At 43.7% G+C, this 12,321-nt stretch overlaps 1 protein-coding gene across 3 annotated transcripts in view; it reads right to left on the bottom strand.

The window, feature by feature from the left end:
* Positions 1-11,672, bottom strand: part of GPT2 (glutamic--pyruvic transaminase 2) — a 38,571-nt gene extending 26,899 nt beyond the window's left edge. For 2 of the 3 annotated variants that reach the window (XM_075101502.1, XM_075101504.1), the window contains exon 1: positions 10,999-11,672. In XM_075101502.1, the coding sequence (XP_074957603.1) occupies positions 10,999-11,340 (342 nt within the window). In that variant the 5' untranslated portion in view covers positions 11,341-11,672. The remainder of the gene's footprint in view (positions 1-10,998) is intronic. The other variant, XM_075101503.1, reaches the window with a different exon arrangement.
* Between the last annotated feature and the right edge of the window lie 649 nt (positions 11,673-12,321).

The raw sequence follows: 12,321 nt of genomic DNA, 5'->3' as shown, positions 1-12,321 counted from the left end.
TGAGAACCTCATGAGGTTCAACAAGGCCAAGTGCAAGGTCCTGCACCTGGGTCAGGGCAACCCCCGATATCAATACAGACTGGGGGATGAAGGGATTGAGAGCAGCCCTGCTGAGAAGGACTTCGGGGTACTAGTGGACAAAAAGTAAGACATGAGCCATCAATGTGCACTTGCAGCCCAGAGGCCAGCCATAGCCTGGGCTGCATTAAAAGCAGCATGGCAAGCAGGTTGAGGGAGATGATTCTGCTCCTCTATGCCACTCTGGTGAGACACCACCTGGAGTGCTGCATCCAGCTCTGGGGCCCTCAACACAAGAAGGACATGGAACTGTTGGAGTGGGTGCAGAGGAGGACCACAAAAATGATCCGAGGGCAGGAGCACCTCTCCTACAAGGACGGGCTGAGAGAGTTGGGGTTGTTCAACCTGGAGAAGAGAAGGCTGCAGGGAGACCTTGTTGAGGTCTTTCAGTACTTAAAGAGGGACTATAGGAAGGATGGGGGCAATCTCTTTAGCAAGGCCTGTTGTGACAGGACAGGGGGTTTCAAACTAAAGGAGGGTAGATTTAGACTGGACATAAGGAAGACATTTTTTAAAATGAGGGTGGTGAAACACTGGAACAGGTTGCCCAGAGAGGTTGTGGAGGCCCCATCCCTAGAGACATTCAAGGTTGGGTTGGACGGGACTCCAAGCAACCTGATCTAGTTGAAGTTGTCCCTGCTCATTGCAGGGGGGTTGGACTAGATGACCTTTAAAGGTCCCTTCCAACCTAAACCATTCTATGATTCTATGAGTGACTTGCCTAGAAACTACATGTTGAACTAGAAAAGATGAAAAAGAGGCATTTTGAATTGACAGTATTAGAGCAACTTGTTTGATACACCTAAGGGAAGGAGGAGTCTGTCAAGAAGCTAAAAAGGTTTGAGGACATTTGAGAAATGCACCAACAAAAGAAACCTCAAGACTTCTTGTACTTTTTAGAGTAAAAGGAGTAGAGATACTGCTTGTTTATTTATTTTCCATTTAGATTAAATATTCATTGTGTGATGACTCCACTTTTCCATATACAGATGTTTTACAAAGTATATCACAGTGAGGCTCTATATGATAAACAGCAGAAGTGCTAAATAATCACCATGAATATTTAAAAGCTTCTAATCTCTGAAATCTGAACAGACAGCCATTTTTCCTCTGAGGAACTGAATACATCATGAGAACAGAGGGAAAACAGTTGATGAATGTTGATTAGCAATCAGAACCCCTTTAAAAGCAAAATAAAATAAGGGGAAAAAAGGCAAGGAACTGACTGGTAGAAAGAAACACCACTGAGTAAAATAAAAAATATGAACTGAAAGTAACGGCCAACATTACAAGAAGAATAAATAAGGTAGGCAAGAACAAATTTATAGCTTTGCTAATGTATATTTAAGTATGAGAGGTTGTAGGGAGACCTTCTAACAGAGACAGAATTTTCATGTGGACTAATGAACTGCAAAATTAGACTAGTTTGCTGTACAAAATTACATATAACAACCTGCTCTGGCTGTGGACTGAACTCACAAAGCCTCGTCCTGGCCCATGTATTTACAGCAAGTTACTGGCTTTGTATATAGAATATGTGGCTGGCGAGCCTTAACTAATTTTTGCTTTTCTACCATGGATTGTGTGTTGGTCTTGAATGACAGACTAGAACCCAGATGTGCAGAGATAACAATGACCAAAATACTAGTAGTCACCAGGGATATTGATTCCCAGGTATGCCAAGATTTGGAGATTTACAGCTGAGAGGTTATGTGATAATGTGATTCAAATCCCCACTACAGATCCATCCCATCATATAACTAATAGCATTTAGGTTTTTCTTTTGAAATTATGTAGTTAGAAATGGCATTGAAAGAAGACAATTGGACTTATGTGATTCTGACTCAAAAGGGTCAATTTTATATAGACTTAAATTTAGCAGGAATTGAAAAAAACATTCACTTAAAATAATTGAAAGTGACACACTGACTCCATTGAGTCATTTGCTTTTATAACTGCTGATCTAAGCGAGTGCCTAAATAAAAGTTGTATTTCAACCTTAAATAAAGAATTAGGAATAGGGATGCCAGGTAAAGATTATATGTATCTGAGGCTGAAGTTTAGCAATATATGAGAATATATGAGAAATGCAAACTGCAAGAAATAGGTTTTTTCAAACTATCTGGGGTCCACTGATAGCACACCATTGTTTCATTCTAATTTACAAATAAGCAGGAAAAGAAAGAAACATGTAGAAGGAGAACAAATTCAGTTTGCATGAAATTAAGAAAAATTTCAACAGATTTTGGTTGCATTTGGTCCTTCTTACAGCAAACTGAATCAGTCTTACTAGATTTGCACAGTAATACAAATTTGTTAAAGAATAAGAGATGCCTTAAGTGAGGCAGTCTAAAAAAACCATAGCAGTTTTCAGCAACAAGATGAAGCAGAAATACCATGTTACCAGATTAAAACCAGAACAAACAAACGCACTAATAACATAAATATATTATGTTAGATAAATTAGATGGGTTTTGCACACAAATACTATTGTCATCAGCAAAAAAAATAGTTGCTTCTTTGGTTAGTGAAATGCTGAAAGGTACCCTGCATTTCATAAAGCACCTTTGGAGTTTTTATGGTGATATAGCCTTTACAACAAAGGTAACAGACGTTTTTGGTGTCTGTGTCAGGTTTATTGTATATGATAATGTAGCTTATTACTATTGGTACCATCCAGATCCCTGCTTGTGCCAAATTCATGGTTTATGCCATCACTTGCATCAGCTGCAAGTATATAATCATGACCTACTCCATAAATGCCACACCAGCTTTGCTACTAAAATGACTGATCTGGAGAAAATAGCAAAACATACATAACAGTTATCTTACTGTAAAATCCTGGTAGAGAAGGAATTATTAGGTTTTCTGTGTTGTACACACTCTTCCCACATACCTGCTTAAAGATTCTCTTGTCTAACTTGTATTTCTTGGTCTCAGCTACAAGAGCTGTTGTCCTATTAGCCTTTCAAGAGAGGTGCTTTTAAACAACTGAGGCCTTTGCTTTCCCTGGCAATGAGTTAATATCAATTGTTTAGAACTGTCTTCACGATATTCACTACACCCCCTCCTAGTGAAATCTAGAAAAAAATGTTATGACTACTTAGTTTTTTTCCCACCTTTTTCTGTTACTTGAGTTCCAGTCTTTCTATGGAGAAGCAATATCAGAAATTGTTCAGATTTAGTTCTGATTCCTCCAGAACAAAAAGTCCCATCTTACCATTTCAGAAAGAAGGAACAGGAAACAGTACAAGCAAGAACAAATGTTGAATGCTAATGAGTCAAAGTTTCAAAGCAAGAATATCAGAAGCTGGCATCAAGGGAAGTCTAGACAGTGCTTATGACTGCAGATGAGTTCAAGGTGGAATTCTGCTTAAATCCTCAAAACAGAGCGGTATTAGTCATGGTTACCTGTGTCAAGGTTTCTTCTATGGTGATGGCACTGGTGTGCATGGGTATCCAAGGGAAGATTAATGTCAAATATTTTTTGGAATGTCTATCAAAAGATCTGTATGAAAGGAGGAAGTGTGAATGTGATGTTGATAACCTCAACATCAGGTGTAAAACAGCAGGAAAAGTGCTGCAACAAGACATAGTTTGTTAGGGCAAGATTTATTTCACTGCAGAAGGCTAAACAGTGTTTGACTATGTCAGCAACATGCCTATGCTGAGACAATTTAAGTCCCTGGCAAGCCAAGGAACATACAGAGGGGGCAGAAACAAGGCCATTGGAATTGTTTTGCTTGCTTCTAGTGATAGCTGCCCTCACACCCCACTTCTCTCTCTCTCATATTCTGCTCACCCCACCCCACCCCTGCTCTCTCACTCTTGCCCTCATATTTGCTCTCATATTTTCCCTCAGTACAGGCAGGCTTTCAAGGTGTGTTCTAGAGGCAGTCTGACTGGATTGTAACTGGCCTCTGCCAGCAGGCAGAGATTTGGAAAAGTGAAGCTTGCAGAACAGGAGCTCTAATAACAAACCTGGGAACAGTAAGTACCAGATTGACAGTCATGTCTACTTAAGAGGATATGAACCACATCAAGAAGGAAAACCAATCCCCATCCCTACAAAACAACCACTGCTACAGCCTTCTGCCTTTGGTGGCACCTCACACTGTCCCAACAACATGATTCATCTTCATCGTGGGAACAAAGCCAATCTGTCATTCTTTTGAAATTGTTAGCAAATGGATTAATTGTCATAGCCATTTTTCAAGCTGAAGAAGCCATCATGCACTTTCAAATTCAGATGTAAAGCAGAAAATATAGAAATGTGGAGGTTTTTTTTCAGTTGCTGTATTCTTGAAAATGAAAGGATTTTAATGGAATAAAGGAATCTTCCCAGATTTGGAATAAGCTCGTTGGAAATTAATTCCTTCAGCAGTTACTTCTGTCACTCTCCCCTTCTCAGAGGAAATGCAGTCTTTTAAGAGACCAGATGAAAAGCCCCTGAAACCTGAAGCAGGTCAGACAGGATTATTCTAACAACTGTAGCAGCATTCTAAGTATCACACAAAGTTGGGAGAAGGGATTTTTGCATGTGAACCAGAATTCATTGGTGCAGAGTCAATACAAATCTTTACAGAGTTAATCAGGTTTGGAGAAACTTCCTCTTCCCCTAGACATCCCCACAGCCTTAAGAAACCCAGCAGGTATGGAGTACAGTAGCAAATGATAAGCCGTCTCTCAAGGACAGAGTCACCATGCAAGTAGTACTGAGAGAATTATTTGACCAAAGAAATTATATGATGACAGAACATACAGTGTCCCAAAGAACTAAGATGAAGGCAATGCACTGCCAGGAGCTGGTTTGTCTCTTAGGAGTTTTAGTATGCCTGGAGGTTCCCTTTATGATGGTGCCATCTAAAAATGCTGGCAAATTGCAAAATAACACAGTGCCCAGAAAGAGTAAAGAAGGGTGCAAACTGACCTAAAGCTGTCTTTGGTAAAGTATTCAGCAAATTGCAACGGAAAACCCTCGGTCTGTAGAGAGGCTTGTGTGATTTGGATTTGGTAATGGCAATAAGAAAGAATTGAAAACGGTTCCCTTGAGGAGGCCATGAAAATGTGAGGTGCTTCTAATCCCAGAAGAGCAACATGGTATTTCAGCTATTTCTGAATTTCAGAATTTGCCCACTCTTGGCTGCTCCTCATTGTTTAATTTTCCTTGCCATTGCTTTGTACCTCCTCTTGATGGTTATCAGGCAATAACATCACACTATGAAACACTGTGCCATTTCCTTAGCACAAGCCGAGTCTGGTTTTGCTGTGACTTGCACAAACAAGCTGTATAATAAAAGAGCTGGCAAAACCAAACATTTCAGCATAGTTGAGATCTACACTGTAGTAGCCAAGTTGCTTGCTTGCTTTTTTTTTCCCCTTTCTCAAAGGGCCAAGAAAGCAGTACCCAGAGGCCCTTAATTAATAGGGACTTGAAGGCCCGAATCAGCATTCTAATCTTTTTACTGAAACAGCTCACAGCAGAAAAATAAACCTGACCTGCTTACCACAGAGTTAGGGTTTGAGTTTGTGTTATGCATGTGTAATTCAAGCTGACATGAACTATTATTGGAAGGAAGGAGAAGGCAAATTCTGCATTTTGACTTGAAATGGCAGTGATGACTTGCATGTCCCCTGATATCAGATGAAAAAATCAGTGGGGCTGACCATTAATTGGAGGATCTGATTCAGGGATTACAGAATGGGGTTGTCCTCAAGTTACTTTTGCCTTATACATTGTTCAAAGCACATTTGGATTCAGAAATTTTGCCTGTAGGAACAAAGCCCTAGATTTTAATGTGACTGTAAATGACAGAATTAAACTAATGCTTATTAGAAGGATATTAGACATTAGGACCCTCTTAACTTGGAGACCTGTTGGAAAAGGGCTATTTTGGAATAGATTTTGCTACTTTGCTTTCTTGCTTACAAGAAATGATCAAACAACCGAATCTTGTGGACTATGTGCTTCTGAACATATGATTTTGACAACTGTACTCTTAAAACTGATTTTCTTTCATCTTCATCTGCAGTAGTTTTCCCCCTGTTAAAAAACATGGATTTTACTACAGATTTGCTTCCATATGCAACATGTACAGGCAACTGAGGAACAACAGTTCTGTCTCAATGAGGTCAAATGCTCTTGCCTGGAAGATACTTTCTTAATGTGCACACAGTCACGTATTCAAAGCAGAAAATTATCGGATGGTAATTTAAGCTTAACATCTTTCATTACTGGGTGTACCAGTCAATCTTGTATCTTTTTCTTGGCATGTCAAATTATATTTCTACATGTCATTGTCTAAACTGTGTTTTATCTTTCCATGACTCCCAGGGACACAGTCAACTCACATTTACAATTAAGTCTGGATTCTAAGTCAGAATTTTTAAAAGCCGGAAGAATTAGTAAAAAAAAAAAAGACATTATAGCTACATAAGCAAATGGAGTTTTTGTAGTTTTATTATCTAAACAGAAACATAGGGAGTGAACCTGTGACTTGAAAATAAACATACAACAGGAAACTATTTGCAGTAGTTGTGCGAATGAAAAACATGAGCACAGGAGATGCGTGTACAATCCTTTTACTAAAGCAGGTCAGTACAGTAGCTGTTCAGAAGAAAATGGGCTTCAGTGTGTAGAGGCTGCGTATTGCCATTAAAGGCACATAGTTCCAGACCTGGTGGTAGAATATGCTAACCACCCATGCTGATCTGAAAGAACTTTCAACATGCTACCAATGTATCTTGGCATACCTTCCCTCTACCCCTTATCTGCCCTACAATTCTGTTCCAGTAACTCCAAAGTTTTGAACACGGACCTAATGTTGTGTGACTTACACTAAGCCAGGCACAGTTGCTAATGTTACATGAGTTGACTTGTGGATCCTAAAATGCTGTTTAATATGCACATGCTTTGCAAGTATGTGTAAGCCAACTTAACCTGACACAGAACTTGACATTATGTAAAACCTAAGCAGGAAATGGAGGAATAAGGGGAGTGTAAGTGGAGAGAGTAACAGATATGAAGGGACTTTCCGTAACAGGGTCAGTTAAAATTACCGTGAATGCAAAGTAACAAATCAGGTATGTGTGCTGCCTATATAAAGCTAGCTTGTTATTACCAATTAAGTTAAGAGAAAGGCTCCGTCCAGAGATTACATCATTTTTGCATTGAATTAATGCTCAAGCTAAAATTTCTAGTCTGAAATGTAATTAAAGTCAATACTCAATACGGTGGCCATCTGTCAGCAAGTCTAAAAAAAAATGGATAGAAACAAGACCTCATTTGTTTGACTTCTTTTGAGAGTATTATCATTTATTAAAATATACCTGTGCTCTAGCGTGCTTTAAAAAGTTTCCAGAAACACCAAGGAAAATGTCTGAAGTCAGTTCTTTTTCCTTGTATCACCTTAGCAAGCCAGAATCAGCTCATTATTACCATTAGCAAAGAGGAAAAGAAATCAGGTTTTCACTTTTGAAGCATGATGCAATCTCAAAATTAGAAAAAAAAATCATCAGAGAATTGATTCAGATAAGTGATTTTGCCTAAAGATTTCCAGCTGGAAAGATTTAATGTACATCAAAAGCTTGATTTTTCCACCTAGATTAATACAGGTCACCCACAGGCCAACAAAACTCATGAAGTCCAAGTACAGCATGCCCCATCTGCACTCCTGAGCAATCAACCTTATTCTGCTTTAATAGAATATTCTAACTTGTCACTTACATTGGCTTAATCCTGAGCACATTAGCTGAAATTAATGCCTCATTTTTATTTCCTTTTTTTTTAAAGAACTATCCTTAGTTGAAGACTTCTCAAGTTACATTTTAGTCCTTATTTCTGTGTGCACTGTGGAGTTACAGCTCCTGTTGTAATCATTTGCAGTTAATATACAAGAGAAGCGAGTGCCAGATCGAATAATAGAGAATCTGCTATTCAGGATCTGAGACAGCAGAACAGAACTCAAGGAAGACAAAAGCTTACACTGTGCAAACAGCTTCAAGTTGCTATTTTATAGCCTACATAACAAGCTGTATAAGTTACACAACTGTGAAGTCTAACTGTATTGAACCAAGTTTAAACAGGGAGAACCTCTATTGCATTTGATTAGCAGTGTGTGCATTTAAGATGGTTTTAGTTTAGAAACAAATGACCCAAAGGCATCTCGGCAGAACAGGACAAGTGCAGATTTACTAGTGGGTATATCATTGCTTCACTTCTGCCTGTTCTTGCTGCCACCAGCCAGTGCAGCACTTCCATGCCACACTATGGAGTCCATGCTTTCACGCTTGTGCGAAGCTCCTTCCCCATCATATGTAGCAGAGTTGCTATGGGGCAACCCTTTTCCTGTCAGTGAAGAGTAATCATGGATCTAGAGATGCTGTGGGGCATTACCTTTCTCTGACAACTGCTTCAGCCTCTTTTCTTTAGCAGTCAGGGTTAATTTTGCTGGCAATGGCTGACATAACTCTGTGAGCTGAAGTTGAAAGGGATGACAAAAGTAGTTGTCCAATTTTAATTAAAAGTAGACAAAGAAGTGCCATTGACTTGTGATCACACAGAAGTCAATTTTAGACCAAAAAGTAGACATTTAGATAACATGTAATATTTTAATTATAGGGGACTTAAGTACTACTCCAGGCTGTATACTTTACCAGTTTGATTACACAATAGAAGGAATAACAGTATTTTTGTCACAAAGGCAAAGAGGAGTGAATAATTTGAGCAGTGCAGAAGAAAATAAAGTATTTCAGCTGCTTCCTTAAGCTGACTAGTGTTCTCTGCAGATACATTGTCTCAACTTTTGCAGTAATACTGTCCTCCTTCCCTGCCAACAGGGAGGTTTTTGTTTGCTTTACTCATCTTAGAGCAGTCACGTGTCTGTGAATGCTGGTAGCTGTTGATCATATTCCATGAGACTGGTTCAAGAAAAAAAAACTTTTAAATGGAAAATGCCACATAAGCAGGCACAAAACTGCCATAACAATCTTTTAATAAAGTGATTTGTGATGACTTGCTCTTGTATTTTTTAAAAAGTGCAGAGAAGATTATTCCTCTGCCAGTGACTCAGCTTGTAATTGCAGGCAGCAGGGGAGTTGGGAGGAGTTAGTGAAAATCGTATTATATTTGTTTTGTCAAGTAATATCTCCTGCCCTGTGATGTTAACTTGAAAACAAACATACTCAGTGAGGACACTGGAGGATTTTATACCCTAGAAAATGGACCTACTAGGGAACCTAGTTGCATAAGGACAATGATACCTTTATAAACAAGTTTTAAGCCAAAATCAAAACAAATTTTCTGAAACGAAATCTCCATCACCACTCTGAAGTTCCAAGTAGATTCTAAAAAAAGAAGCTGTTTTTATTACTGAGTTGGATATAAGTATTATATAAATACACAGCTGAAAACATGCTTCACCTTCTAAAACAAGGGGAAGCAAGTTACACAAAAAGAATTAAAATAATCTCTTCATGTTAGCCTTGCTATGGCCCTGTTTTTGTTCAAAGCACTTTACATATACTAATCAAATTGGTCTTGCAGTACCTGTAATAATATGTAGGCAAGACTTTCTATAGCAGAGAAGGCTTTAGAATAGGCCTTTAGAAGGTTTAGAAGGGAAGGCTTTAGAAGGCAGGGAATAATATATGAAATAACAGAAAAGTAACTATGCCAGATGCTTTATTGAAAACAAAAATAAGTGAGTTCTCGTGCTGACAAGGGAAGCTGTGATGTGAATAGTACAAGCAAAAAGCCACACCTGAATTGCTAAGGGTTTGGTTGTTTGGTTTTGGTTTGTTTGTTTGTTGTTTTTTCCAATGCTAAGTCTTAATATTAAGATGAGGAATAAGAGAAAAATATGAAGACCAAAACGTAAGCACAGAATGATTTGGATGCTTTCTTTAGTACATTTTGGCCCAGACCCTGAGGAGTATCTTGTATCAGGCTTTATCGCCCGATCTCCCTAAAAGCGCTAACCACCTAAAACTTTGCGCAGCTTTATCGAGCATTTGTGCTCTGAATGCTGGTCCTCAAGCACCTCAGCTTGTGTAACTGAAAAAGGAGAAGCGCGCCGTAGTGGTCTTCTCAGAAAAATCAGCCTCTCCAGCTCTGGACTAGCTAGAGGCAGAGGAGTGCGGGACGAGCCTGGGGAGCGGTGCCGGGAAGAGCTGGGTCCATCTCACGTCCTCGGGAGCAGCCAGTTTCAAAGGCGCCTCCCTGCCCCGGCAGTATCTCTAAAATGGTAATGCATGCTTCAAACGCTCTACCAGTATGATGAAAGCTGGTCACTCACTCTCTTGTATAAGACAAAGGACATGGGATTGCAGCAAAGGGTCAAAGTGGCTGAAGAAATATAAACACCGCTTTATGGGGGTATACAGGATTTGCCTTACGCAAGTGACACGAGATAAACTGTAGCCGGAGGGAGGGTTTCTTTGTTTTGCGCCTCTCCCGCCTCCCGAGCGAAGGCTGGCGAGTGAGGGGGTGTCCCGAGCACACCGGGGCCGGGGGCAGCCCGCGGCGGGCGAGGGCGGCTCGGGGAGCGGCTGCTCCCGCGGGGAGAACGGGCCCGGCCCCGCTCCGGGAGGCTGCGGGGTGGGGGCAAAGGGAAGGGTCTTCCGGGTGTCGGCTTGGTACGAGGCACTGCGCCGGCACGGCCGCCGCCGCCGCAACCCGAGCCTCCCCGGCCGCCCGCTCTCCCGAGGCTTCTGAGCGTCGCCTCCCGGCCCCGGGGGTGTCGGCGGTCCCGCCGGCGCGGTCCTGCCGAGCCCCCCGGCGCCCCAATCAGGAGCGGCGGCGGCGGAGGAGTGCCCCGGGGGCAGGGCCGGGGCGACGGCGGCGGGCGCACCGCGGGAGCGGGCGGCGCGTAGGGGAGTACGTCCTGCCCGGCCGCGCACCCCCGGTCGCCCCTCCCTCACCTTCCGCAGCTCCTTCTCGATCTCGCCGGCTTTAAGGACGATGGGGCCCCGCACTGCGTATTCCACCGCCTTCACTTGGGGGTTCATAGACTCCAGCGTCAGGATCTTCTCCCTACTCGCCTTCTCGGTGATCTTCACGGCGGAGGCCTTGGCAGCGCTGCTCCAGCGCACCGTCCGCTCCCGCGCCGGCGGCGAGAGCGGAGGACACAGCGGCTGCCGCCCCGCCGCCAGCGAAGCTGCGCAGCGCAAAGCCATGTCTTTCCTTCCGCCTCGGCAGACCCCCGGCCCTTTGCAGCCCAGGCTTGCCGCAGTTTGCTTGGCAATCAAGGCAAATCGGTGCATGCTTTTTCAGGTAGTTCCCGAAGCAAGATTAAGGGCACGAGTGCTGAAGATGGGTGTATTCTGTAATCGGAACCGGGAGCTAGTAAGATGCACACGAGCAAGAGATACAGTCAGAAGGAATGCTGAAGGGCTGGCACCGTTACGCGTACATGCTCGATCCTCCCATGTCCAGATCCTGCAAACTTAATTGTAACGGATACAACTGATCCTGCAGCGTTGCGATGCCACCAGAGGAGCAATAGGTCCCACCATTGCATCAGAACAGCGTTGCAGCCCCCGCTCCCCAACAGAAGTACGCGCGTTAGTGCACCGGAATACTCCCAGCTAAACCCACCCTTCTTAAGCCGGCGCCAGCAGCCGCCCCAGCCTCGAGGCGTGCCAAGGTGTGGAGCGCTCCAGCCCCACTGCCGGGCGCGCTGCCTGGCGGGTCCTGTAGTTCCTGCGGCGCTGGGCTGCGCCTGCCTACAGCATCAGGTGATGGGCACGGAACTACCGCGCCCACAGGCCTCCCCTCCCCGCCCCGCCCCGCCCCGGCTCGCTCCCGCATTGTCTGCTGCCGCCGCCGAGCGGGGCCGCGCCTCCGGTGCCGGAGGAAGCGGGGAGGGGGCAGCAGGTCCAGGGGCCTTTCCGAAGGGAAGGATAAAGCCGAGTCTTCTCGGTGCATGACCCAGCGGGGCCCGGGGGCGCAGCGTCGGCGGCGCAATTCCGGCGGGCGGGGAGCTGGTGCCGCGCCGGTGCCGCCGTCTGCCGCGGCACAGCGCGCTCCCTTTGTCTACAGCTGGCGTTCCGCTCTGGGGCTGGAGAAAGGCGGCGTTGCCCCCGCTGATTCCGCCACTCCGTGGGGCAAAAGAGCCGCCTGCTCTCGTTTCCCAGCTTCGCGGCGGTGTTATAAATGCAGCCTGAGGCTTAGGCGCAGCCGCGGGGTCTGCAGATGGGTCACCTGTTGCGGGGCTGCTGGAGAACGAGAGCAGGCAGCAAGGC

The sequence above is a fragment of the Phalacrocorax aristotelis genome, chromosome 8, assembly GCF_949628215.1.
Source record: "Phalacrocorax aristotelis chromosome 8, bGulAri2.1, whole genome shotgun sequence".
Classification (NCBI taxonomy): Eukaryota; Metazoa; Chordata; class Aves; order Suliformes; family Phalacrocoracidae; genus Phalacrocorax; species Phalacrocorax aristotelis.
The sequence above is the reverse complement of the archived record's forward strand: the minus strand, read 5'-3'. Positions and strand labels throughout refer to the sequence as shown.